This window comes from Mytilinidion resinicola (assembly GCF_010093595.1).
Source record: "Mytilinidion resinicola strain CBS 304.34 unplaced genomic scaffold BDZ99scaffold_34, whole genome shotgun sequence".
Taxonomy (NCBI): domain Eukaryota; kingdom Fungi; phylum Ascomycota; class Dothideomycetes; order Mytilinidiales; family Mytilinidiaceae; genus Mytilinidion; species Mytilinidion resinicola.
In genome coordinates, this window is record NW_022985470.1 from 22,204 (window position 1) to 48,901 (window position 26,698).

At 50.2% G+C, this 26,698-nt stretch overlaps 8 protein-coding genes across 8 annotated transcripts in view; 2 read left to right on the top strand and 6 right to left on the bottom strand.

Moving 5' to 3' along the window:
* Positions 1-3,992: 3,992 nt before the first annotated feature.
* On the top strand, positions 3,993-5,932 carry BDZ99DRAFT_469094 (uncharacterized protein; the record flags this gene model as incomplete). The annotated part of the gene is made up of 2 exons (XM_033721421.1): positions 3,993-4,480; positions 4,532-5,932. Coding segments are annotated over exons 1-2 (1,634 nt in total), but the record flags the coding sequence as incomplete, so codon positions are not given.
* A 954-nt stretch (positions 5,933-6,886) lies between these two features.
* On the bottom strand, positions 6,887-8,483 carry BDZ99DRAFT_577032 (uncharacterized protein; the record flags this gene model as incomplete). Its single annotated transcript, XM_033728642.1, has 2 exons — positions 6,887-7,022; positions 7,085-8,483. 2 exons carry the CDS (start codon positions 8,481-8,483, stop codon positions 6,994-6,996), a joined length of 1,428 nt encoding a protein of 475 aa, XP_033569013.1. The 3' UTR covers positions 6,887-6,993.
* A 420-nt stretch (positions 8,484-8,903) lies between these two features.
* BDZ99DRAFT_577033 (NAD(P)-binding protein) lies at positions 8,904-9,938 on the top strand (the record flags this gene model as incomplete). The annotated part of the gene is made up of 2 exons (XM_033728643.1): positions 8,904-8,966; positions 9,024-9,938. Exons 1-2 carry the CDS (start codon positions 8,934-8,936, stop codon positions 9,936-9,938), a joined length of 948 nt encoding a protein of 315 aa, XP_033569014.1. The 5' UTR covers positions 8,904-8,933.
* Positions 9,939-10,336: 398 nt separating this feature from the next.
* BDZ99DRAFT_402022 (PC4-domain-containing protein) lies at positions 10,337-10,919 on the bottom strand (the record flags this gene model as incomplete). The annotated part of the gene is made up of 3 exons (XM_033716267.1): positions 10,337-10,573; positions 10,632-10,736; positions 10,791-10,919. 3 exons carry the CDS (start codon positions 10,917-10,919, stop codon positions 10,337-10,339), a joined length of 471 nt encoding a protein of 156 aa, XP_033569015.1.
* Positions 10,920-13,838: 2,919 nt separating this feature from the next.
* BDZ99DRAFT_455170 (uncharacterized protein) lies at positions 13,839-15,248 on the bottom strand. Its single transcript, XM_033718431.1, has 2 exons — positions 14,837-15,248; positions 13,839-14,680 (listed from the first exon to the last, which is right to left on the bottom strand). Exons 1-2 carry the CDS (start codon positions 15,007-15,009, stop codon positions 14,017-14,019), a joined length of 837 nt encoding a protein of 278 aa, XP_033569016.1. The 5' UTR covers positions 15,010-15,248; the 3' UTR covers positions 13,839-14,016.
* Positions 15,249-19,666: 4,418 nt separating this feature from the next.
* On the bottom strand, positions 19,667-20,290 carry BDZ99DRAFT_355167 (HET-domain-containing protein; the record flags this gene model as incomplete). Its single annotated transcript, XM_033714599.1, has 1 exon — positions 19,667-20,290. A coding segment is annotated over one exon (624 nt), but the record flags the coding sequence as incomplete, so codon positions are not given.
* Positions 20,291-21,675: 1,385 nt separating this feature from the next.
* BDZ99DRAFT_469099 (uncharacterized protein) lies at positions 21,676-23,087 on the bottom strand. The gene has a single exon (XM_033721422.1). The coding sequence runs from the start codon at positions 22,868-22,870 to the stop codon at positions 21,851-21,853; it is 1,020 nt and encodes a 339-aa protein (XP_033569018.1). The 5' UTR covers positions 22,871-23,087; the 3' UTR covers positions 21,676-21,850.
* A 3,503-nt stretch (positions 23,088-26,590) lies between these two features.
* The window catches only part of BDZ99DRAFT_492261 (DDHD-domain-containing protein), a gene marked incomplete at both ends in the record, with an annotated part of 3,325 nt that continues 3,217 nt past the window's right edge, over positions 26,591-26,698 (bottom strand). Inside the window, one exon of the mRNA XM_033723152.1 lies at positions 26,591-26,656. Within this exon, the coding sequence (XP_033569019.1) occupies positions 26,591-26,656 (66 nt within the window). The remainder of the gene's footprint in view (positions 26,657-26,698) is intronic.

A 26,698-nucleotide genomic window follows, 5' to 3' on the forward strand; every position in this document is an offset into this window, starting at 1 on the left:
AAAAATATTAGGTAATTAGGAAGCCCTTTTCTTTTAGAATAGTAAGGATTTCTTTATTTTTAAGGCTAACCTTAAAGAAAGGGCGCTGCTAAATGTACACCCTATATTTACTCGGTGTACACCCCTTTTCTACTCCGTATACACCCTTCTTACGTCTGATCTTCTGATTGGTCCGGAGGAGTGCTCCGGGGCCTCCGATTCGCTCGCTTACGTTTCTCACTAATTCCAAATGCTCTCTCCAAGTGCGGCGTGGCCACAAAGCATTACATCCTGATCCTCAACTTCCTTAATACACTCACCATAGCCCTTAAACCACCACCGCCACGGTCCTACTGTACGCTAGATGAAGCCAAGGAAGTGCTTAGAGAGCATGCAAAGGCGCAGGGCTACGGGATCATCAAGTTCCGTTCAAAACCAGACAGAAAGACGAAGGAAACGAGGAAAATATGGTACCGATGCTGCTTTGGAGGCACCAGAGAGTCTTATGCACGCGTGCGCAGTACGTCTACTAATAAAGTAGACTGTAAAATAAGCGGTACGCTCACTCGGCAGCCTCCTGGAGTTAATGGCTCACGTGTTTGGCTATAGGAGACGGTGGAGGAAGCTCACAACAATCACAACGCTATGCTTAAACCTACGGCAGCCGCCTGTAATAGGAAGCGCTCGGCATCCACAAATGCCCTTATTCGAATAGATGTATTAAGCGGAACAAAGCCTAATAAGACGTATACAAAGCTGTTAAAGAAAGGGGTTACTATTACAGCGCACGATATTACTAATAAGCGCACCCGGTATAGGAACAAGCTTCTCGGCGGCCTTACGCCTATCCAGGCGCTCCTCTATACATTAGAAACCTCTACATTCCCGGCACCTAACGGCCGTGATAGGAAGTACATATATAACTTTATAAAAGATAAGCAGAACCGAATTAAACACCTCTTCTTTGCCTATCCGGATTCTATCGAGATCCTACGGGCTAATCACAACGTTATTCTATTGGATTGCACCTATAAAACCAATAGATTCGGTATACCCTTCCTGCATATTACCGGCGTCACGTGTACTAGCAACAACTTCGAAATTGCCTATTATTTCCTGCTAAAAGAGAAGGAGGCGAACTACAACTGGGCAGTACTGCAGCTCTTTAAGCTCTTTAAGCGCTATTCTCTTATTCCACGCGTTTTCTTAACAGATAAAGAACAAGCTCTAAGGAACGCACTATATTAACAATAGCCTACAGTCGCGCGCCTCCTCTGTATATGGCATATTAAAAAGAATATTGTTACCAAACTAGCTAAAGTGTACAAGGAGGAACCTACGTACGCCGCAGGCAGCGCGCCACCTGCGCCTATATTAGATAAAGAGAAGGAAGCTATTTAGAAGAAGGAACAGGAGAAAAGGGGGCAGTTCCTTACCCGTTGGACCGCCACGATAAAGCTGGAAGTTATAGCTTAATTTAATAAGGCTTAGAAGAAGCTACTTAACAACTATAAGGAGCGCCCTGACCTGGTAATATATATAGAGAATAAGTGGTGGCTATACAGGTGGAATTAGGCCACCTGCTACACCCGTAAGGTGCGGCACTTTAGTACTATATAAGTGATTTTTCTTAACACCAAAATATCTAAATTTAATACCCAAACTTTGCACGGGGTCTATGTATGTGCTAAATAGGCAGCGCTAAAGAGGACAAGAGCATAGCTTAAAGAATAACTAAGAAATAAGGAAGTGGCAGAGATGTATAATGCTAATTCGATTTCTTACAGAGTTATATCGCAAAACAAGGGCTTGCACGGCCTACTTAAGGGCTTCCTTTAGGTGTTAACTAGCCATCTATTTAATGTTCTCCTTAATATACAGAACCTTATCCTTAACTCTAGGTCTAAGTTTAAAGATAAAATAGCTAGATATTACGCCTATACTCCGCATAATATTAAAGAACCCGAATTCCGTAACCTATATTAAAAGGTAACGCTGCAGGCGCTTATTCTCCTTAAGAAGCAGCTCTAAAAGGCCAAATCGAATAAATATAACCCACTTAATTATACTTAAACGTTTAAGTCTATCTATAGTATTCCGTGTGCGCACAAACTGCATAATCCTTTACACCGAGCGCTTATAAATCGGCTAGATCCGGTGCTCTATATATAACCGGAAGAAATAGATTACTATTAGTGGTTTATTTGGCCAGGAGGATATTAGCTAGCTATTCCTTTTAGGCCTTTTAAGGATGTAGAGGATCCTGCTGTTGTTAAGCGCCGGCGCGGCCGGCCTACTATTGCGAGGAGAGGCCATTATACATATAATAATACGCAGCGAGAGCTATTAAAATTTAAGATTGCTACAGGCACAGGTGCGGCAGCTAGACCTACAGGTATACCTACAGGACGCACGCCGACAGTTCCACCGCCAGGACCGCCTATTTTCGTAGCCCCCCGTCCAGCTCCTGTCGCTTAGAGTGCTCCTTAGTCGGCCGCTACACCAGCTATTACGGAATTCAACGATTTGCTTACTAATCCGCCCGAGTTTAAGCATGTAGTAATACCTAGGCCCCCCCCTACTGCCGCACCTACGCCCGCACCTACTACTGCATCTACTGCTGCACCTAAAAAGCGTGGCCGGCCGCCTGGTGCAAAGGATAAGGCACCTAGGAAGAAGGCAGCACCACGGAAAGGGGCTGCGCAGCGTCATAATAGCGCTCATCCTGAGCCTCAGCCAGCTCCTCAGCCTTAGCTAGCTCCTCAGCCTCAGGCAGCGCCAGCGCTGCTTCCTTATAAGGAGCTCCAATGTTAGATGGCATTGTACGAGCAGTATATGGAGGGGTTGATGGATTAGGATAGCCAGGAAGGCGCGGCGGCGATATAGGGGGGCCAGGTTTGATGCAGAGAGGCCGTAATAAGGTGAGGATTTGACTGTTTTGGCATGCTCATAGGCACGTAGGCACGTAGGTAGCAATACAACGGCCTATATACACTGTAGGAAACGGGAAGTATGCATAGTAAAACGGGTATGCTGCACAGCCTTGCCATAAGTAGCCTCACGTACGGCCTCACGTACGGCCTCACGTGAGGCCTTACGTGTAGCTGGCCTATATATATAGCCTCACGGAAACGGTAAGAATGCACAATAAAATAGTAAGGCTGTACAGCCTTCCCATTTCATATAGATGCGCGTGAGAATTAAGCGCCGGAGCTTCCTCCGAGCCCTCCGGACCAATCAGAAGATCAGACGTAAGAAGGGTGTATACGGAGTAGAAAAGGGGTGTACACCGAGTAAATATAGGGTGTACATTTAGCAGCGCCCATTATATAGGGTGGTGGTGCAGGGTTCTCGGCACGATTTTAAGGTTTCGATTTTCAATTTTCGTTTTTCGAATTGTTGCACTCTTTATGCTAATAGACCACCGTAGTTTGGACCGATCTGACCCGCCAGCCGCATCGACTAATAAGGAGCTGCAGCATTGTCATTGTCAATCGAGCTAATGTCTACCCTGGTAAAACCTTAATAAGTGTCGGTGGCTAGCTGAATAATGAGTCATCCTACCGACTCAATGCATAAAACTAATCGAGCTTTTACCCAGGCAAAGGTATGTATGCTTGGAGGATGAAGAACGGGTTATATTTTGACGCTCTCGAATCTCGGAAAGCCTCTACAAGAAAGCAGACGGATAAATCACCCTTTGACTGCGAATGCAGACCTTAGCCGCGATCATTCGCATTCTTCGGGCAATCGCAGCCAGGCTTTGAAGATGATTCCAGACTCCCCGTCCGAAGGATAGGCAAGCTCAGCCGCGGCTGAAACGCCATCTCAAGTCGGGGCATATCATCCGACTCTCGCAATGAGAGCCTGTTATTCTCAGCTGAGAGCGTCCTGCAGTGTGTGCTCAATACAGCAACGAGCAAGCTGAAGGTAGGCAGCGGAGACTGTAGGTTGCATAAAGAGCCGCTCTCTCCTGCCATCTTTTCTTCTCCGCCAACAGAGTTTCTTCTTCACGAATATCGACAAGATGAGCGGCGAGCCAGCAGATTCTTCATCAGTTCCTCCTTTCAAAGGACCCCCAGCACCCCCTCTCCCGCATCTGATTGCACACAGGTCATCGCAAACAGGTGATACTCTTCATATAGCTGCTGCTTTGGCGTTATATGACTTTGTCGACGTGATAGTCGTCCATGTTGGCGCTATAGGAACCACCGAGGGGCTCTTGAACTTTTATCGCCAAGCTACAGACCCAACATATCCAGGTGCAGCTATCAGTCCTAACAGTCCCGCCACCAACAAACGCGTGAAGGTCGTGTACGCCTCAAACGAAGCAGCGGCTGAAGCCCTCTATACGACCTTGTCATGGATCAAAGCATCGGACACGACAGTTCAAGATTATTTCCCCAAAATCCTGGCTGCCGGTGACCTGTCGTCCGAGACTTCAAAGGTTGGAACAACACCGGCTGTACTTAAGCAGATCAAACCCTTTGACGAATTCAAAGTCTGTGGTCGTCTTTTCCTTCTTCTGAGACAACATGCTGACGTGCAATAGGCAAACTACCTGAAGAACAAGATTGGTGGTGTATATCAATACATGGGCAATCTCGGCCAGGCAACCTCGGCCATCGCGGAGAAGTTCAAGAATCCTCAAACTTCAGAGAACCAAAAAGCTTTGTATACCCTACTTGCCAAGAAGCTTACTGCTAGAGACTTGGCCTCGGCAGATATCATTAAGGGCACCTTACAAGAACCAAAGTTTGGCCAACAATTCCTTCCGGATGCAGACCCCAACAAGCAACCGTTCACGCCCGTCGTCCTTCTATGGGCTCGCTACACAGGTACTAACACCGCAATTGCTCACAACCCGGAAGGTGATAGCTGCGTTCAAGGTCAGCGACAAATCAACGACGTTCTAATTTCACTTGGCTTGAACGTTGTCACGATCGGCCATGGCCCAAGAGGCAGCCAGCCGTTCAAAGGTCATTTTGACGTGGGAGAATTCTACAAGGAAGCAGATACTCCGATCAAAAGTGACAGGGCGACGCAGCAATCTTTCTTCCTTGCATTGATGGAGAAGTATCCGGGCCGGGTGTATCAAATTGGACAAAAGACTGGAGGCATGGACGGCGCTGCTTTGCTCGGCATCCCGACCATCTATCTTGAGCACAATGGCAGTGCGGCCATTAAACGGATGGCGAAATGGACCAACGGCCAATTGCCTTTCTACCGAAACGTCATCACGGAGCAGCCGGCGCCCGCGGTGGTTCGAGCGCAAAAAGCATTTATTCCAGACACACAGCCCTTGTACAACGGATGGAAGACTAGCACAGAGCAATTGCAGCGAGCCAAAGCGCGCCTTGCTGCTATGTTCTTTGCATTTCCGAAGGAGATGGGCAGGGACGACTTCGTCCTAGAGCCTTCGCCAGAAAACCCACCGCCCAGTGTGAAGCCAGACAAAAAGGACGCATGGAGGCTTAATCAGGTCAAGGTGGCGAACAACCTGAGGTTCGCCAAGATCGTTGACTTTATCAAGACTCTCGAAGATACAGATGTGCAGGAAGACAGGATCAATCCAGCCTTGGACGGCGAGTGGACGAAAAAAGTCCACTCCGTCAACCAAGATCCAAATCTTCCCCACGGGGCCGCAGGATACTCGGATGGGGATCTTGTCAAAATCAAGAAGGCAATGGAGGAACTTGTCCACGATTATAGCACTGAAAAGCAAGCGGTTGTTCGGACGGCGTTGGGAGCGTATCAAACGAGGCTAGAGGCCAAGCTCTGATGGCACAACCGAGAGACTTATTCATACATGCCGGGATCAATGTAGATACGCAAAAGGCTATAACAATTGGCTATATGAAACAAAAGAATGGAAAGTAAATCTCTCGATCCCGTTGTCGCACTTCTCCTTTGAAAATATCGTATTTCAAACCCTATCATGATGACTTTTAAATCCCTATCTATTCAGACCACGAGACTTCAAAGTGGCAGGCTCACGTGATCCAAATAGATGCAACACATTAAAATTGAATTGCTCCTTCTGGTCCGGTGCATATGTGCTCACAAGGTCTGTATAGTGTAGGGAGCTTTAACTCAAGATGCTTAGAGGGTCAAGCTGAATACCTACCGTACCGCGTACTCCGTTAGTAGGAAACGATATAGTATCTGGACTTTATAATCTTGGATTACATTGATAATGCCCTTTAATCCTAAGCAGTCATTATTCGAAATTATATTATGTCCTGTGCTGTAGATTAGTAGTTGCCGGCCGACACGTAACTGCGCACAGGTCTTATCTAGGGAAATATCGCGATTTTAGTAATAACTATCTAATAAAAGTTAATATAAAGCTATAAAAAGCTATATAATTTACTTAGGGGAGGGATATTGGCACACCCCCTAATCACTCCGCGCACACCCCCTTTTTCACTCCACGCACCCCCCCCCCCCCCTTGGCGCTTCACCACCTTCTAATTGGCTCGGAGCAATGCGGAGCTTCCTCTGGGCATTCACCTTTACGTTTCTCTGCACGTGATGCTATACGCGAGGCCGTACGTGAGCTCGTACGTAAGGCTATACATAAGGCTATACGAATCGGCATAGCTATACAGCCTCTCCGTTCTACGGTGCATTCTTTCCAATTCGTGCAGCCGTATATAGAGCCGTACGTGAGCTCATATGTAAGGCCACACGAATCGGAAAGAATGCACTGTAAAATAGAGAGGCTGTATAGCTATGCCGATTTGTATAGCCTCACGTATAAGCTCACGTACGGCTAAGTGAATAGGAAAGGCTACACGTGCAAATGCACGTGAGAATAGAGCTCCGGACGAAGCTCCGAGCCGCTCCAGCCAATCAGAAGATCAAACGAGAGGGGGGGTGTGCGTGGAGTGAAAAAGGGGGTGTGCGCGGAGTGATTAGGGGGTGTGCCAATATCCCTCCCCTAAGTAAAAACCCTTAATATACTATATAGATCTGGAAATCTTGCTTAGTTACAGCGGTTAAAGGTACGTGCTACTCGTCTAAATGCCGCTCGTAGACACCTATCGCACGTTAGTCGCTTCGATGCCCACCTGGAAGACATTTATCCGCACGAGTGACCTACCAGCAATACCCCACCTTATCCCAAACATCCTTAACCCCTCTTTCAATGCGTCCAGGTCTTCTTCGCCCATCGCACCACCGTCTAGTCGCACTGCAAGTACCGCAGCCCGAAATACAGCGCAAAGCCCCACGAACGAAACCCGAGCCGGCTGTCCATCTTGCTCCCGCAATGTAGCAGTCGCTGCGCGCGCCATGTCAATAACCATGCGTAGCGTCGAACGTAATTCCAATGCCGATTTTATAACTGGCAAGTCATGAGAGATGAAATCTAGAGCGCGAACAGAAGCATGAGAGCTTTGCACGACAAACCGCGTACTAACCGCGAACGCATTACTCTCGCAGTAAATCCTGGCTTTCGAATTAGAGGCATTAAGCAGATCGCAGACGAGAAATTGAAGGTCTACGCAGACAGTATTGTATGTATCGTGCGCTTCCTTGGCATTCTTCGCGTCATGAAGGTAGTATAGAGCGGGTCTAATACGTTGCGCAATGCTTGAGATTGCGCGGAAGCTTTCGAAAGGGCCATCGACGTCGCAGTTTGGAGGGACTGAAGTGGAAGGCTGTTCAGGCGGTAGTGCTAAAGGCGTGATGCTTTGGATGCAGCAGACTGCGTTAATGCTGTCCAGTAAGGCTAGAGCTCCCCAGCAGGCCTCGAGCTCAGCATCTTGATAGTTTCCACAGTTGTCCAGGCTCTTCTCCGCTTCCAGCAATCTCACAACGGCTGCACAAGTAGAGAGTATCATGAACGCTTCCCGCGCCATGCCATGACCGCAAGAATACACCGCAATGAGGAGTCCAGTTTGCAATAACTCCAGCGTCGCGTTTTCAGAAGCTTGCATTACAAATACGCGGCTCAAAATTCGATATAGCTGAGTCCGCATCGAATGACGACCGGAGGCGCAAGGCAATCGTGTAACTAGAAAGATGGAATAGACTAAAAGGGCGAACTGGTCATCGTTAGGCCATCGCGAGGAATGAATTCGACGGTAGAAACTCGAGCCGTTGATGATAGGAAGCCATCGATGCACGGTAGCGAAGTACTCGTCCGCAAGATCCAAGAGCGATATTCTACTGGCGTCAAGGAAATCGTAGATCAGCCCCGTCATTGATGGAACGCCGTCATCATCGATGCCGCAAGCTGCGAGTAGCAGCTCCTTGGTTCCTATCTGGGAGAGATCCGGCGAGCAACAGTCGCCACGGCGCTCGATCAGCCGGGAGACGCTAGCTGTCCCCGGCTCCTTAGCTAGAGATTTTCCAGCTACGGAGCCATAGTGGCAGCTCAGCATCTTGCTCGCACATCGCGAGCAGCTAGGGAGAGCCTTGTCGCATCGTTGTTTTCGGGCGTGGCAATAAGCGCAGACGTGCTGAGATTTGAGGATTACCGGAATCTGAGTCGACATCGAGGATCAGAAAAAAAAAGGAGATATCATGTGCTGCAGCGGCCGATGCAGGTGCAAGAGGGGGTGTTCCAATGGTGCAGCTTGAGGTAGGGTATAAGAGGCGTTGGTCGGGATTTGTCATCGCAAGACTCGAGTGCTGACGTTCCCGCTGGCCAATAGCATCATTTCGAGGAGCGAGGGAGCGGCCGATGCATGAAGCCTAGGGACCCACGTAAGACCGTATTTGGATATCGCCGTCGATGCATCGGCCGTTGCAGCAAAGCCAACCCCCTTCGAGACGGATTAGGATCGATTGACTTTCTCAAATCGGCCGAGAAACGGAGTTACTTGTCCTTTGTTACCCTTCCCAGCAACCATCAGACGTATTTAAGGAATGAATATTCTGCGCTAGATCGAATACTTGTAGACTCACGAGTACAATCTTCCCTCGTCTCTTCACAAGTTTCGACCATGGCTCCCATCACAAATGTCGCAATATTGGGCGTAAGCATCCCGATGCCTCTCCACGAATCCAATTAAATCCCCTAACCTCCTCCACAGGCCTCCGGCAACGTTGGCCAAGCCATCATCCCCGCTATCCTTGCAGCCGGCTTCAACGTCACCATAATCGCCCGGCCGGGGCCCAACCCCAGAACCGCCACCCCAGCCGCAAAGACAGAGATCGCCGCCTACGACGACCTCCCTGCCCTCACCACCGCCCTCATCAACCAACACGCCATTATTGAAGCCTTCAACCCTGCTGCGGCCACCCACCAGCGCACCATCGTGCGTGCCGCACTCGCAGCCGGGGTCTCACACATCCTAACGCCCGACTTCAGCACCGACACATTCAACGTCCATGCGAGCGAGCTGAATATCTTCGAGCCGAAGATCAATGCGCAGCGTGCGCTGGAAGACGAGCTGAAGCTGGCGGAGGCTGAGACCGGGAAAGCGACACTGACGTGGACGGCTGTGATCGTGGGCCCGTGGTATGACTGGGGCATCTCCAAGGGGCTATTCTGGATAGATCCGGTGGAGAGAACCATCACTCGATTTGGGTCTGGGGACCAGCGGTACAGCATGAGTGCAGTGGAGCTATGTGGCAGAGCCGCGGTGGCGGTGCTGCGGGATCCCGCATTCTATATGAATCGGCCGGCGTATTTCGCGAGTAGTACTATTTCAACTAATGAGTTGATTGAGATTGTGAAAAGGGTGGCGCCGGGTACGCCGTGGGAGGTGGTAGATGTACCCGTGGAGGGGTTCGTGGAGGAGGGAAAGAAGCTTTGGGAGGCTGATAGTAGAAACGGGGTTCAGAATCGGCTGAAATCGCGGGCGTATGTTATGCTGGGGACGGCGTCGACTTTTGATGAGGGGAATAGGTATGGGGCTGATTTTGGAGAGAAGGCGGAGAAGGGGTGGGATCAGGGGAGGGAGGTGCTGGAGGAACATTTGAGGCGGTTGCTTGGTAGTGCTTAGGAGGCTGGAAGGAAGAGCGACAAGAATCTCGCTGCGTTAACTTAAAGATGAGACGAAATTAAAGCAGGGAGTCTCTCAATGGGTAGGAAAGAAACTTACAAGTCGGCTTTGCCTGAGTATTGACCGTAAGTCCAAGGTACTACTTTCGTCCTATAAGTTCCGCAAGTAGGCCAGCGCATCCATGTAGATGAATAAATCAAGACAAGCCCGGTTTGAAAGAAAACCATCCAATCGAAAGGGTATACTGGGTCCATCCTAACTAACGCCTTGCCTCCCGCACGATATTTCCTCTAACAGTGACGCTTTTCATCAACACGACAGGACGGTCGTCTCAGCATAAGCTCTTTGTGTACTCAAATTCCCCGCAGAAACAATGGCATAGTCCCACGCCTGAATTCTCAATCTTCATCCTCATCCTCATCAACGCTTGGGCTTTTGCGTTTGTTCCTCTTAGGCTTCGGAACTTCCTCTTCATCCTCATCTTCATCCGCGCTATCGTTTTCTGCAGCAATCTCCGCGGGCGCGCCGTCGTACTGAGGTCTTGGAATATCTATCCCGCTTTCGCTGAGGACGTTCTCGATCTGGGGGAGGGCCGCGAGGAGGGTCGCGAACTGTTCCGGTGGAAGCATAATACCCTGCAAAGTTTGAATCAGCCATTCCGTGCCTTCACAAATATTATCGTCTTCCAATTACCTTCTTCCCAGGCAGCGTTTTGCCATCCTTCTCGTAATACTCCCGGATGTTGACAAATGTCTTTCCTTTGAACTCGGCGATCGAGATGCGGTTCTTTTGACTCAACTACGCAGAACGATTAGTGCTCCTATTTGAGTTCAGGCTATACCATATACATACTTCCCAGCATGCCTTTCCATCAGAGTCTTTCTTCTGCTTTGGCGGGCCTGAGGCTGTAGCTTTGGCCTTCTTGGTGATGATCTCGCTGTCCGAGTCGTTCTCCGCGACGCGTTTCTTGGCACCGGCCATGCCTTTCTTCGTGCCGGTCATGTTTGCAGATTTCGGTTGAGGAGATTTGTTGATGTGAGTGAGTTGGAATGAATCGTGATGGAGTCAAGGTGACGCGTTGCAAGCGTTTGGAGAAATCGCGCCCGGACGTAATCACGTGACTTTTGGCACCCACTCCAACCTCCAACACGTCTCTCCCGTCCTTCATCCATCACCGTCGCCATTGCACTTTACATACGATCATGCAAAGCAACCGAGTGGGACAGCTGTATCTTGTTGGTTGGAAAATGTTCTCAGATGTAGAATAGCCAAGAAAGGCACCAGGGAAGGATATCTGCACTTCCTTGCACACACCTACTCGGGATCTACAAAGGTATGTACACTAGCTTAACGGCGCTTGAGGCCTCCCGTTACGGTCATGTTGATTGCAAAACGACAGCTCTAGTAATCCTAACAGCTCTTCGAGACACTTCTAACGGAGTCATAATAGACTGCCACTTTACGTTCGACGAAGCCTGACTTTCTATAAGTTTGGATTTCGCGCTTGGCATTCATGTATGTATGTATAGAGATCTACACCTAAAGTCTGACTTCTACGCAGACAGAGCCGAAAAAGTGTACGCCGAAAAGTGCATGCCGAGAGTCAGCGGTGCCAACCGCTGAGGAAACAGCAGCACAACGGAGTGAATTGAAACCCGCTTGCGGTCTTTGCACGCCAGTGGCAAGCAAACTGGTCCTGTTACCTTGGATTACTCGTGTCCATCCTACTTCATGCCAGGCCAATCTGATGCAGAGCACACCGACCCCAGCCATTGCTTGTCCGTCACGGATGGAGTCTCCAAGACAAAGCCCACGTTGAAGATTATTTCCTCGTAAGCATTCGCCGTCAACCAAACTCTCTGAATCAAGACGCAACACTCGCAACCCACGGCTGGACAGCAGAGAACTCCATGTTCTGGCGCCCAACTCGACTGATCTTTGGGTACATTGCGAGGCACCTTATCGCTCCCCGGTTCTATCCAATGCATGCGATTTCTGTCATCCTCAAACATCATCCTCGCGGCTCGCACGACTACTTTGTCGCCGGTGTGCAGCTGCGCACATAGCGGCTTATTCAAAGCCATTAGCGCTCTCTTGAGACTCAACACAGATGCTTCGACTGTGGTGCCGATGGGTATTTGTATGATCAGTAGCTACCAGCGATGCGACCAAAGGTCTACGGGTCTGTTTTTCACTACGAGGTGGCCCCTGAGGATATGTGGGTAGGCCTGCCTCCCCCAGTGCTCAATCCGATGACTCTCGTGTTTGCACTCGAATTGCTCGCCACAATAGGTAAGCATTGAGTGAAGCTCAGCATTTGTGAAACTGTAGTGCTCATAAAGTTGAAGTTTATTTTCTTTTCCGAGACAGAATCGATTAAGCGAGGGAGCTCCTCTTTCACAGGCGGAGAACACGTAGGCGAACTAACGAGCGCTGCAAGCGCTGCACCAGATGCGAAAATGGTACTCTGGACTTTTAATGCTTATCGGTTTCGACTTTGCTGGCTTTGATGGGCTGGGAGGTGCTGGGCCTACTGATGGCAGGACGTACTTTCTCTTCAATAGCGATGACTCTGAGTTGAATTCATTCAATGGAAAGATGCCCATAGGTAGAGGAATAGTATACCGCAGCCGTTTACATGTTTGTCGTACTATAAAGATAGAGACTGGCGACAGATTTTGGGCTATCATGCAGATGATTTCGAAGGGTAATTGGTGTATGGCGCTCTTCTCGGCGTTGCGGAATGCTGCAGCTCCCTGTACTGCTGAGGATCTCCGGGTCGCAGTGCTAAAGAATGGAATCAATTGGCGTAAAATATCAGAGAAACAGCTACTGGAAATTATTGCCTCGCCCCTAAAGTACTCGAAGGCTTCGGCACAAACCGAGATCTCCACCTCGATGCGTTCAACCCTCTCAGCGAGTCTCTTCTCCGGGCAGAGGGGTTTTCCGCATCCCTGAAAACGGCAATTGTTCTCGACGCTTCCGGCTGCCGCTACTGCCCGATCCAAGCCTCTCTCGTCCAAGTTCTCAAGACCTACCCGATGCTGAAAAACGTATTAGTTGTGACGTAGACGCTAGAGCAGATCCACGTGCCGGCGTCGCGACTACGACAGGTTATGCAAGAGTTAGAGATCGCGGGGATATCTATGAGCGCCTGCGTACCGTATCGAGCAAACTATGAAAGGCGCCCTAGGTACTTTACTGCAACGAATCTAGGCCCGGGGAAGGTTGCGGATGGGCACTATTGGAGTGTAAAGCGCACAACGGATGCCGGCGATCATCTGGGGAGGTATGCGAGTGGGCTGTATAGCTGCTCTGGAACTCATTCTTATGCGCCGAAGTTAGCGGTGGAGGGCTGGGTAGATGGGCTGGCCGCGGATCTCCTAGAATCGAGCTCGTGCACGACTTTCCTGCGAGATTTGGGATCACTTCGGCGGCTTGAGCAGGAGTTTGTGTGGTAGGTTTACTGCTACTCTATCAGTCTCCTGATGTTCGCAGTGTGCGACGAACAGAGATAGGACATTTTGATTAGTGAATAATTCACGTGCATCCTACTTTTTACATCCCTAAGCTGTGAAGTGACAGATTCCATTGTCAGGAGCAGTCCTGCTACCAGAAATGGCACGGCAGGAAGCATAATAGTTATCGTGTCAGGCTTTTCATCGCGTCGGAGTTTTGGAAGCTGATCGGGCCACCTCAGGCAGTGGTAAGAGAGTGTACACAGACTTTTGACCTGTCGCTGGCAAGTTGCAGTCGGTGAACGATGCACCACAGGAGGGCCCCATTTTTGAAAGAGATCAGAGAGAAAAGGAGTGAGATTAAGAGGTTTAAGGAGACAGTCATAAAAGAAGCTCACACTTGAAAACCTGTGCCGTCTCAAACCACATTGACCAACCTTTCATGTAACATATAGGCGGGTTGCCCTGTAATATTATAAATTACAGTTAATCTTACAAGCTGCTCTGTTGAACTATTCATAGTCTTGAAGTTCAAGTAACCCTCGTGGCCGTTCTTTGCCGCAACTGCAACCGCAACTTGGAACGGTCTGGAAACTTTAGCTAATCCCCATACTCCATCTTCATATAACCAACCTCCCATTCCCAACCCATCCATTCCAAATCACCATCTCCCTCGCCAAATCCTCCGCACTCCTCCCATCACAATCCCTCAGTGTGCGAATATCCGTCTTCCCTGCCACCTCCTCATCATTCCGCATAACACCCAACTTCGACGCCTCCTGAAACACCAATGCCGGGAACTCCGATAACGGCAGCTGCGACGCAAGCAACAGCAACACCCACGCGACCTCCCTACTCCCTCCAGCCACCGCAGCGTGCAGTGCCGACTGCATATCTTCAATGGGATCTTGGTATCTCAGCAGATCAATCTGCCGTCTTTCCTTCTTCTCGCCAGGCGCTGTGGTTTCGTCCATCGCATCGTCATCTTCGTCCGAGTCCTCGTCATCGTCGTCGTCGCCGGCTTGTAGCAGTTCCACGACAGCTGCGACGTCGCCCTCACGGCAGAACTCGAGGAACGCGCGCGCTTTCCGATCTTCCGGGTATGCTTTCAGGTAGCTCTCTTCCGTGAGGAGGGGAAGTATATCGAGGTTCGGCTGTACGCCGCCTTCGTTGGTGAGGGTGCAGACGACTTGTATTTGGGGCGGGCTCGCGGAGGTTATGGATGTTATGTCGCGGTTGCAGGATGGACAGGAGGTGTGAGTGTAAGAGTCGAGAAGGCATGTCCTGTTGTTGATTAGGGTCAGTCTAATGGTCGTAGTAAGTTCTAATGCTGCACGAAGAACTTGAGATGGATAGATGGAGCCAAGTGAAAAGAAATTGAGAACCTCTACCAGTACATCAAGATAGAAGAGAGATTTCTTGTGGTAAAGATGTACCCACCAATGGAAATGGCATCCGCAATTGAGATGAATATCATCCGGCACCGTCTTCACGCCTCCATTCCCAGCTGCGGCGGCAGCAGAACTCGACCCGCCCATCTCAATATCGTCATCGTCATCGGAGAGATCAACCTCGACAACGAGAGGTTCTTTGCATGCTTCGCAGATGTTCATAGTCGCAATGTTGGTTGATTTGGGGAATGGAGGGACTCGTGAGGAAGCTGTTGAGTAGAGTTTTGCGGGGCAACTTTGGCCGTGGGGTGGAAGTGGAGTTCATGCCAAGATATTCCACCCCGCGGCGGATCCCCGAAGTCCCGCACAGTGCTTTGGAACGAATACATGAAGTATTGTTGGAGATTAAGCCGAGGGCGACTTGAATGAAATAATTGCTAGTGTCTTCACTTCATTCTTGGTGTTGCGGTTGAATATACAATCAGCTCCTTGTGCTTTGTCACTAGAATCTGAGACTACAGTGCCTTGCCATAGATATCCGTACACTTTCCTGCCACTGTCAGTGGAATTCGAACGTACTGATAGAAACTAGGAGCAGGGATGTACTTTCAATCTGTATACGCCCTGTTGACGTTGCGTGGGGTAGCTTCGCGAGTTTCCTAAATGGCGAGCTTCTCCTTCATTCCAGATGCTGAAAATACTATGAAGCTCCCCACGCAGCGGTAAACGAGTGCACAGATTCCTATGAAGAGGTCTTGTAGCTGCATTTAGCGCATGGTGGACGTCGCTGCATCATCCACAGCGTATGGTTCTGTACTCGGACTGCAATCTCAGTCCCAATGAAATGCCTCCTTTGACGTACTGGTGCAGCTTCCTCATAGATAAGCTCTGTTGAGATTCGGAAGCTTAATCAAGGCCATTTCCAAGGGCTGGGTAGAAGGGTCTGGCGAAGGGACATCGTCTCATGTGAATATTTTCTGAGTGGTGGCTTCGCCCCCGACGACAGAAGGTGACATCTTATGATCGTACAAATGTAGTGTCAAGGTGACTAGCCCCAACCCTCTCAGCTGTTTCGCCATTTAGTTTGACGATAGGGAGCGTTGCTGGACGAAATCGATTCAAGTTACTTAAGGGGAACTGACCAGGCGAAAAGCCGTGAACGTATTCGTAATCGAGTTGAGAATTTGGGGAGTTAAATATGATGCAGATATTTTCTTGCATGTTTTTAACATGGTCGAAGTTGTGCTGGAAGAATTAAACCTCGAAATATGCCCAAATGTCGGAGCCAGTAGACTCGAGCTCGAATTCGGCGTAGAGGGTGTTGCTAACATGAATGTGCGGGAGGATGAAAGCGGGGCGATTAACGATGATAATATGAAGGCACCAAGATGAGATATGCAGATAGCGTGGCGTGTCCTCTGGATTTTTGCTTAGTCCGACCGATTGAAGCCATTCTTTATCGTGCACTGATATTAGACCGCGCTGAGTCTCGGCCCGGATTTCCAACTTGTCAAAAGGGGCTGTGAGCTGATGATCGTGAAAGACTTCGCCTTTCCACCCGGTCTAGGACCAGCTCGGAAAGTTCGGGCGCCTTCGACCGGGGACTTTGAGGCTCCATGTCAGCCCACGCACCATCGACTCGGGCTCGGACTCATCATCAACCTCATAAAGAAGTGGAACTCCCCAAATGTGATGCAGTGGGGGCGACAAAGGCCGATACACCTTCAGAACACCTAAAAGTCCGTTCAACACGTCGGAGTCATAGGTCATCTCCCTCCTTGAGTATTCCGTGATGCGACCATAAACACTCAGGTCGTCCAATATGCGCGTAGGGATCCGCATCAAATCTGGTACCCGCATCAAATCTGGTACCCGCATCAAATCTCCCGGTTCGAGGGTCCCACGCCTCTTGCTTAGAGTTGAGAAAGCTGGCGCTTTCCAATCTATCGTATCACAATACCTTGTTGTTTGACACTTAAAATAAACACCGACTTTGAGAGTAGAAAGGTAGGATCAGGAAATGCGTGCGATAGTTTTACATTAGTAGTGATGATGCCGGGGTATGGTAGGCCGGAGGTGTGCTCTACGCCAGGTATGCCGAAGGTATCATCTTCACCACTCGCAGCGATGATGGTAACTTGTGCGTTCCTGTTGATGATATCCATAGAGCCGATTTGCTGGTGTTTTTCCGTGCTGTGGCGCTGGTCAATGCGAAATCGATCGCACCATAAGTAGTGATAGCCGAGGCATACAGTATCCTTAATTGCGTCCGATATGGTTCGAGGCACCTGTTTGGGTAAAGCCCCATCTTCATCTGACTGGGCAATGTGGCTACTTGCATTTGACGTGACCAGTATCCTGGCTATGGTCCCAAACATAACTCGAAGCTAGATATCTGAAGCTAGTATCGGCAACCACGATACTTCTATTCGCGCAGTCAATAAGTTTGATCTGGGAATGAGCCGCCCGCGGAACTGCGCGGCATTCGAAATAATCAGCTCCACAGCGTTGAAACCAATTCGTCTGAAGAGTCCAGTCACGTATGATTGGGTCTATGGCGCGTATGGGAAAACTTGACAAAACTCCAAAACCAGGATTGGACGGCGCTACAATTCCAAATTTGGTGGGAGAGACCTTTCGAAAATGGTCGAGCGGCCCAATAGTTTTTATACTAAATAGAGGGGTGGCACCGAGAAATCTGTAGTCGTAATGCTTGGTGTGAGTCGGGAAGATCCAATTTCCTTCTGACATGAACTCAGATAAGTGAAAACATCTGACTTCGACATTGTTTCCCGAGAGACCTGGTGGTATGAGAGCTCGTAGGAGATCGCAAAGTGCGCAAGGTAATGAATCGACGTCTCTCCTTCTTATGTTGAAAAGACAGACACTGCTGCGTGTCAAAGGTGGTCTTTCCGGACGAGGTGGGTTGAAGAGACTCTAGATCGAGTATGGAGCATCGCCGACATAGTTGTTGTTGAGACTGTAGCAGTTGTTTCACAGTCTGAGTTGAAGACATTTCCAGCTGTTGTTTCTCTAAGCTCGACGTCGACGCTTCCCCCAGACTCCGTTCAGAGAGACGAAACGGAAACCTGATCGCTCCTTGAGGCGATCGATGGTGATGAAGATGTTCTGACAAGCTGAAAAGACTAGTACTAGGGCTTGAAGGTCTAGCAGTTGACCTAAAACACAGTTGACGTCAAGAGTAGAAAGCTTTGAATGCAAATAAGATGCGACGGTAGAGAAGCTGGGCCGGATGAGGAGTCAGGCTGAGGTTCACTGCAAGTGAGAAGCACAGGCATCGCAGCCGGCTTAGTGCCTTAGCAAACCATCTTGGTCACGTGGCGGGATCCGTTGAACAAAAAGGGGAAGCCCAAAACCGTCCGACGCCGTCCAACGCCGTCCAAGATCACCTAGTGATTTATCGGACTGGTCACAATTGCCGTCTGGCAACTTTTGATAATGTGCCGGGAAACCTCAAGTAGTGCTGGGCAAGTGTACATGTACGCAGCCTTAGAGTAGTTGTAGCTAATATACTAGAAGTGTACTACGATCACACATTCGTACACTGCCACTTTTTGATTAAAGAACCTGCCGCCTCACACAATTTTGTGACTGCTAGTGAGATTGTGCGAGCAGACTTGAAACGGAGTAGTCCTTTAAAGACCCTTTAGATAGTCAAGTGTCTACAACCTTGGAAGCACATGACTGTTTTTTCCCGCATATTCTACAGGACCACGAGTTCTTAGAAACAGCTGATTTACCCAAATTGAAGTTTCTCAAGAGTAGGCTTGCTCTCCCACTCTATGGTCTCCTCCCAGTCCCAGAAACCAAACTGCTCAAACCCCTCTCTCCCTAGTAGGCGCTGCCTCACAGCAGAGTGCGGCTCAGCATCAGCGGACAGATACCTCGGCGACTCGCCGTGCACCTCCTCGCCGCACAAGTACATATTGTGTAAATGAAGACTGCCAATTCGTTCCGCAAAGCCGTTTTCCAGCTGTACAAGTGGAAGATGACGCGACACGTCCCAGACACTCCTTTCAGCATCTACGATAACGCTACCTGGCGGCCACAGAATAGCGACAGCGTTTTCGGGTGGCGTGGATACGTGGTGGTTTTGGAAGAGACTAACTTTGAAATACGAATACAGATTGCGGGTCGGAGACTTTATTCTCAGCCGTGCATAGTATGGGCTATCGCCTTCGTCTGGAATGCAGCCCGGTCGGCTCTGTATGCGAATCGGCTGGCAATACGTAGTAAATCGAAGATACCGTGGTGTCTCGTCGGGATCTCCGCTTCTGTCCAAGGATCGCGTCCACTGGGGATCGTTCAACCGCCTGCGTTTGTTATTTCGGAGCTCCACGGAGATCTCGCCATTAATCGCGATAGGTCTATCGGTAGGGATCTGGTGAAAAGCCACCTCGCCAGCCCAACCCGTCCAGCACCAGCTCGGGAACTGACTTCGCCGCCGGCCTGAGGTTTCAAGGTCCCAGAGTAAACCTTCAATGAATCGTTCGGCCAGCAGAGAGCCTTCGGCCTCTTCTCGCGAGAATTCACTATATGATCTTTTCAAACTTCCCATCGTAGGCGAGGTCGGTTCGAGACGAGCCCAGTGGTCTTCGGCTGAGAGAGGGATGACGGGTATACCGCAGATTTGATGCAGCGTACCCTGCGATAACAACTGGTATATCTCAAGCACACCGAATACTCCGTACAAAGCATCAGAGTCATAGCTCAGCTCGCGCTTCGAGTAGTCGCTAATGCTCTGGTAAATATCCCATTGGTCGGCCGTAGTGGGAATTCGCATTAGATCCGTTGGCGGTAATCTGTCGTCTACGCCTCTCAAATTCGAGTCTAGAGACTCGCAATAACGCGCGCATTGGCATTCAAGATATACCTCCCGCGTGGTGAAAATCAGTCTCCGACGAGAGAGGAGACCTTCTTGGTAGGTCCAAGCCCGGCTGGACCATCGACTCTTGCTGAGAAGTTGGGCTGGATTGGGGAGAGCTAAGCCTAGGCGTAGACTTCCAAATGTTACTTCAGGAAGGGATATTCGCGGGGTTAGGCCAACGCCAGGAAGACCAAATGAGTCGTCGTCCCCGCACGCGGCAACTAGCGTAACTTCAGCACTCCGATAGATCAAATGCATCGCCGCAATCTGTGTATGCTTTTCCGATGCATTATTCTGGTCGATACAATGGCGATCAACCCAAAGGTAACGTAGATTAAGGTTTTGCGTCGCTGTAATGGCATCCTCAATCGTTCGAGGTGCGTTCAACAGTTCATCAGGGCCCTGCCGAGCGTTACTAGTGTCATCCTGGTCAACGGTTTGTGGGATAGTTTCGTCTTGTGCGCCCCAAACATAGCTCAATGCTGCATATTTGTAGCTCGTGTCAGCAGAGATAATCAGATTTTTACTACAATCAATGAGTTTGATCGGAAAAGTCTGTTCTGGGGGGTCGGAGCCGCAGTTGTGGTATTGCCGACACTCATGAAGCCAACTCAATGGGACGTCGAAATCGATGCTAGTAGGGTTTATCGGGCGGAAGTCGAAATTTGTGGGCTCGGATAAATTGCTGTACACTGGTGCGATGATGCCGAGTTTAGATAGAGAGTTCTCCGAGGGCTCGTCGACATCATATGGTAAATAAACCCCAAGAACGACAGCATCGGAATTATTCCGGGACTCCCCTGGCGGTGCTAGCCGTAGTCTTGAGCTGGCCGAATCATAGCATATCCAAAAAGTGTCGAACTTGTCATATTCTGGGTCTGAAACGAACGCTTGAAAAAGGTCGCAAAGCCCGCAAGGGTTTTTGTTCTCTGTCAATCTCTTTCTGGTCCAAGATCGCAAAAGCTTCGGCTCATATCTGCCGGTAGGCCTAGGCGTGAACCCGCTTTCCAGGTCTAGCACAGCGCATTCAGCACATAATTTTAGAGAAAATGTCTTCTCATCTTTCGCGACGGGGGTCTCTATTTCCTTTCTCTCTTGATTACGAGGCACGTACTCCTCGAGGGGAACTATTTCTTTCTTGGGTCGAGCAACCTTGGGGAATCGTCTTGGCTTGCGAATGCGCTTAGGTTCCGGCAGCGTTTCCTTCTCCCCTTCGCCAATTATGCTGGTGTCACGGACTCGTTTCTTGGTGGAGTTGGCAGGAATTGAAGGAGTTGAAGCATGCTTGCCGGTCGTGCCGATGCGAGGGATCAGAGCATTGGCTTCAATGGGCGATTGTTGGTTACAAAGACCTGCTGTGAATGCCGGCGACTTTGGAGAGCTCATCATTGAAGACGAAGGGACAGAGCGCGCCTCGTTGGCCATGACTGGATCCTGGACGCGCTCATCGACAAATTCTTTCTCCACGGCATCTGCTCCGGGTTCAATGAGTGAGTTCTCCTTGTTCACATGCTCCAGAATAATAGCCTGCTTGCGGTACTCTTCCGGCTGGTGCAAAAAGCGTCCTTCCAACATCATTTTCAGCCTTCAGCCACTCCGCTTTGCCTTCTCTTCCAGAACATACGAAGATGCGCAATCGTGCCCTCGACGCGGGCAGGTTCCAGCAAACAGTATCCAGGTGTTGGAGGCGACATCTGGTAAACGGAGTTGCGGTAGTGAGTGGTACAAGCTGGTTGGTGATGCAGGTGAGTTGGGACGGAAGGCAGGCTGAGGTTGACTCGAAGATCCCACATGGGGGCCGACTTTAGCGCCGCGGCTGCGCCCCGTCCCGAAACGCCACAATACTCTCTAATTGGACGTCAGATGCAAGGGTTTCGCAGTGGAATCGAGTAAGGCAGGTCCGGAGCCTTGTATTCATGCCTGAGGAAAATATAGGGCAAGCCGTACAGTAACTTGCCAGAAATCTGTCCGCTATAGCCCGAATTTTTACCGTAGGGCTTCACAAGGTACAATCGAATAAGGCGTTCAAACTTGATGTACCTGAATATGGGCCAAGAACTCGAAGTCTCTCGATGGAATGGCTGTGATGCTGGAACTCCGGATCGCAACCAAAAGTGATACCGAAGCAGTGATATTTGGGTATGCGAAAGACCACGGCCTTAAGATGTCCACCAGTCAGGCAACCGTCCATTCCTCTTCAAGTACCTCGTTCTCAGCTTGATCCAACTCGACAAGCGCCCTGCGTGCGGCATGCCCGTATTTCCTCATCGCCCCTCTCGTGTATCTATACTCGATCCACGATTTGTCCCCCGGATCGGTGTGGTATTCATAGAAAGCTTCCTCCTGGTCCATATCAGGATATTCTGGAACCATTTCATCCATCAATGCCCTTCTCTCCTCTTCGCTCGGAACGGTGTCTTGCTCGCGGACTAATCTTTCGCCTTCTTCCCTGATCTCCTCATTTGCTAAGTCCTCGGCCTCCCAAATTTCCTCAACAGTTGGTAACAGGTGAATATTCCATGCTTCCTCTTGGTCTGCATCGGGATAATTTAGAACGATGGGATCCATACTCATCAAATCTCTCAATTCTTCTTCGCTTGGAACCCCATCTTGCTCCCAAGTAGACAGTTCGCATACCTCCCTGAACTCCCTGATTTCACGCTCGAAGGGATCCCAGCAAGGAATTGCCTCGGGTGGTTCGCTTTCAAGATTCTCAGGAGTCAAAAGTTCCTTCGTGTCTTCGTTTCCCCAAGCCCCTTTCGCGTCTTCATCTCGATGCAGCCACCTCCCAATGTCGGTTGCCTCGAATTCCCCCGATGCTTGTCCCTCGTCCTGGACAGGGAAATACGGCATCCCGCCATCCATCACAGTCACCCGCCCTTCGATTGGAGCCGTCTCGTACTCAACTGCCGTCACCTCGCAATTGGCATGATCTACTCTGTCGTTGGAAACATCTTTCATAATCCACGAGGGAAAACCTTCCGGTGAGTGGAAGCGTTTGGGGCTGGGAAAGTCTTCTTCACTCTCCTCAAAAGGCTCTGTTATATCACGTGCTCGATTCTTCGTAGCATTGAGTGCCTGTGGAGGCGGTGAGGGTGACCTGGCAGATGCTGGACTCAGTGTAGTCGACTCCGGACTCAGCGTCGCGGACTCTGAGGTGCTGAAACTCTGAAACGAGGGTTCTTCCATACTCATGGTCGATTCCTATATAACCTACGTCTTGCTCCGCAATGAAAAGCTCTCGGTGCTGTCTTTTCAAGGTTTGACGCGTTGCCGGATGTCTGTCTCTACAAGCTATACCGAATGACCGGGCGATTGATGGCTCAGGTAAGACATAAGATCGTGAAAGACGCGAGAAAAACATAAATGATGAGTGATAAATGAGCTAGGTGTCCCGCGGAGACTGTTGACGATGAGTTGGGAGGAAAGCTGCTGACGCGAGGTTGCCTGGAGCTGTGGCGCATGAGAGTCAGCGTCTCGACAAAATTGCACCGCCACGTTAACGCCATCTCCGTCTACTTCACATCTACCTACCTAGTGTACTCCAGTCTTGGAGCATCATTCATGAGCATGTCTGAACGTGTGTGATGGAAGGAGGGGCCTCGTAGAAATTTTTTTTTAGAAACAAGGGCCAAAATCTAGCACCAGTCCCGCCTCTCAACTTCATCAATGGATTCTCCTCCAATATATACTAATCCTAGCATCAAGACGGGCTACATGCCTATAAACCCTTCGCTAGACTACAAAGAAGCTCCGGTAGCCTTAGCAAACTAGTAAAACTACAATGCCTCGTCATAGAAATCCGTACACTCTTCCGCGTACGCAGATTGGGAGCGTATTCGCTGGCCCCGGTTTCTATTAATAGGTTGAAACACTCCAGACAGTGGCAGGTTTCCACTCTGCCACCGCTCTATCCATCGCCCTCTCTCCACACCGGCGTCACGCAAGCCACAACTTGAAAACCACTCCCTATGCCCCCTCCTCTATACATCTACTTCTCCCCACCCCTCCCCTTCCGCCACTTCTCCTCCATTTCCACCACAATCCTCTCAATCCACTTCTACACCCCAATCAGCTCCCATCCAACCAGTATACCTCATACCCCCTCTCTTAAGCTAATAGAGGACACGATCCGCCCATCGAGAGATAACACGATTGGTCCAGTAGCGGTGGTAAGGAGTCGCGGCGAGGATAGAGAACCACTGTTCGAGGGGATGAGCTGACAGTTGGCTACGCTCCCATGTTTGTACGTGGGTACGACGAAGGTGGAGGAGAGTATGACACGGAGAGAGCAGAGCCTATGTATTTCTGCGCGATGGTTATGTCGCAGAAGGGTTTCAGGGGTGGAGTTGAGCTGGCTGGAGGGGGGCGCGGAGGGGGTGCGGGCTGGCTGTGTGTCTAGGCGGCGTGGGTGTGTGTTTTTTGGTAAGATTCTGGGCCGTATTAACTCTGGTAGAGATTCGGGGGCTCTTCGTGTTGATGTCGATGCTCGTGGTTTCTGGTGGGGTCGTGTCGGCGCGGTAATTACGGTTCGAACAGAGTCTAGTGGGCACGGTGAATGCCCCAATATATCCTCACCACATCAAGACCTTCAATCGTGGAACTGGAAACGGCCTAGTACTGTCATGCTGTCGTGCCTTTCCTATCTCCTTATAGAGCTGCTTGACCTATGCCGAAAGGATCTCGTTTCTTCCGTTCTCCGCAGAATATAGCTTCGTTCTCGGCCGCTCAAAAGAATCCGCCAGAAGTATCCCTACCCCATCCTCTCACCCCAACTTTCTTTCCCTTTTCCACATCTCTTCTCCCTGCCCCCGTCCATCGTCATGCTCTCATCAAAACTTCTTCCCCCACGGCCACACTCCCCCCCTCATGGCCTCCTTCTCCCCCAGCCTCTCCTTTAGATTCGTCGCAATCGCCACCTCTTCTGACCACAGCCGAAGCGTAAGCAAGTTCCAGAAAGGGTAGGCGGGCGTATCGATGAGGGAGTGGAAGGCGGCCCTAAGCTATGTCGACCCGACATCAAGTACGCGAGCAAACAAGCAAAACGTGAGCAAAGCAAGTCAACGCAAATCTTTCAGCAAATAGCAAGATGCGACGAGGCAAAGGGGCCGGTAAGAAAGATATGGAGGGTGTACCATCTTCGTATAATTCGGATCCTCCATCACGAGGACCGGACGCGGCTGCTGCTGGAGCTGAAGGTGAAGCTGGCTCGGGACTTTCCTTTCTTTCGGCGGGAACCTCTTCGGTTTCGGAGGCGCGGCGACCAGGGGCGCGTTGGTGAAGTTAGGGTTCCCACGAGACGGGAGAACGACTACGGTTGCGCGAGTCGGGGCGGGGTTCGCGCGGATTGGGAGAGTGACCTCGGACGCGTCGGCGCGGCAGGGAGGGAGAGTGGTGGGTTTGACTTGAAGGTCAGGGGTGAGAGCTGCGGGCATGGTGGGCGGTGGGGTGAGGGAATGTGGGTTTTGTTTGGTTGCGTTGATGGAGCTCCTCTTGATGATGTCGGTCAGTTGCGCGGGTGGTGTAGTGGTGATTGGGGCGGGAGTCTGCGGTGTGGTGTTGGGCGTAGAGTTGGCTTCATGGCCGCAGATCTGGTTTTGAAGGTCGCTGGCGCGCTTTGGAGTGAATGTGATAGCGGACAGGCTCCCCCATTGCCTCAACCACCTCGTCTCACCCTCCGGTGTTTACGACTCCCAACACGACGTAAATGATGAATGAGTGGAAAGGCTTCCTCTTGACTCCCCGACTGCCTACTAGCTGAGTTCCTCCTCACGGTGGCATCGTGCGAGCAAGATTGAAGCCCCGACAGTGTTATATCCGAGTGCCTAAACTTACGGTTTAGGATTGTAGGGCTCTAAAATTATGGTGCATGGAAGCAGAAGGGGAACCAGCGGTGAAGCAAATAGAATAGTGACCGACAATGCCATTGCTTGGAGTATCCCAATAAGATTCCTAGACCTCAAGTTGAATGTAAATAATTAAAGAGTAGAGATTGGGCTGCCCTTTGACTGACCGGCTGTCTACTAGCTGAGCTACCCCTAACAGTGGCATCGCGCGAGCAAAATCAAACGCCCAGTATGGAGATTTCCGAGTGGCCAAACTTACAGCTTAGGATTGCGGGCAACAAAGACGGATATCAGCATCTAAGAATACAGAAAAGAAGAACAACATACCACCGCTTAGAGTCCCCTCACGTGCTTTTAGATTTCCGACCAAGATGTAAAAATCAATGCCGTTGCAATGAAACTACCTCTTCACCAACCCGCTGCACCCCAGCTAGGCCTCTCCTCACAGCGGTGTCGAACGAGCAAAAGTGAAGCTGCAGCGGTGAGATTCTCGAGTGCTCTAAAAAGAGGAGATTACAACCAGACTGGTATCAGCACCAAAAAAAACGGAGAACAAGGTTGATAATACCGCCGTTTGGAGTACCCTTATAGGCTTTTAGGATTCTAACTAGGATATAACAAGCGATGTAGTGGGAATCGCGTTACCTCTTAACTGGCCAGCTACTTGCTAGCAGGGGCACTCCTGGCAGCGGTATCGAGGGGGCAAGCGTAGAGCTTGAGCGGTGGGATATCCGTGTGCCTATGCTTCTATTTATGAATGTGAGATTAGGTTACCGTGTGACTGGTCAGCTACCTGCTAGCGGGGCCACCTCTAGCAGTGGTGTCGCGCGAGCAAAAGGGCAGTCCCAATAGTGGTATATCCGTGTGCCTATACTTACCTTGATTGAATGGAAAATATGTTACCTTTTGAATAGCCATCTACAACCTAGCTGGGCCGCTCCTGACAACGGCATCGAGTGAACAAAAGTGAACCCCCGGCTGCCTCATATCCATGCGCTCGTCTTTTTGCTCATGTAAGCCCATCCTTTCGTTCGTGCAGCGGAAATCAGACCACCTCTCAACCAGCCAGCTACCCGCCAGTAGGGCCACCCCAGACATCGGCACCAAGCCCGCAAGAGTGAAATTTCCATGCGCTCTAAGGTATAACCTACTAATACCTACTACTTCTTACAAGACT

Coding starts and splice junctions, on each gene's coding strand:
- BDZ99DRAFT_455170 (XM_033718431.1), bottom strand. CDS start 15,009: ATGAACATCTGCGAAGCATGCAAAGAACCTCTCGTTGTCGAGGTTGAT. Junction 14,681..14,836: donor TGCGGATGCCATTTCCATTG/GTGGGTACATCT, acceptor AATCAACAACAG/GACATGCCTTCTCGACTCTT.
- BDZ99DRAFT_469099 (XM_033721422.1), bottom strand. CDS start 22,870: ATGAGTATGGAAGAACCCTCGTTTCAGAGTTTCAGCACCTCAGAGTCC.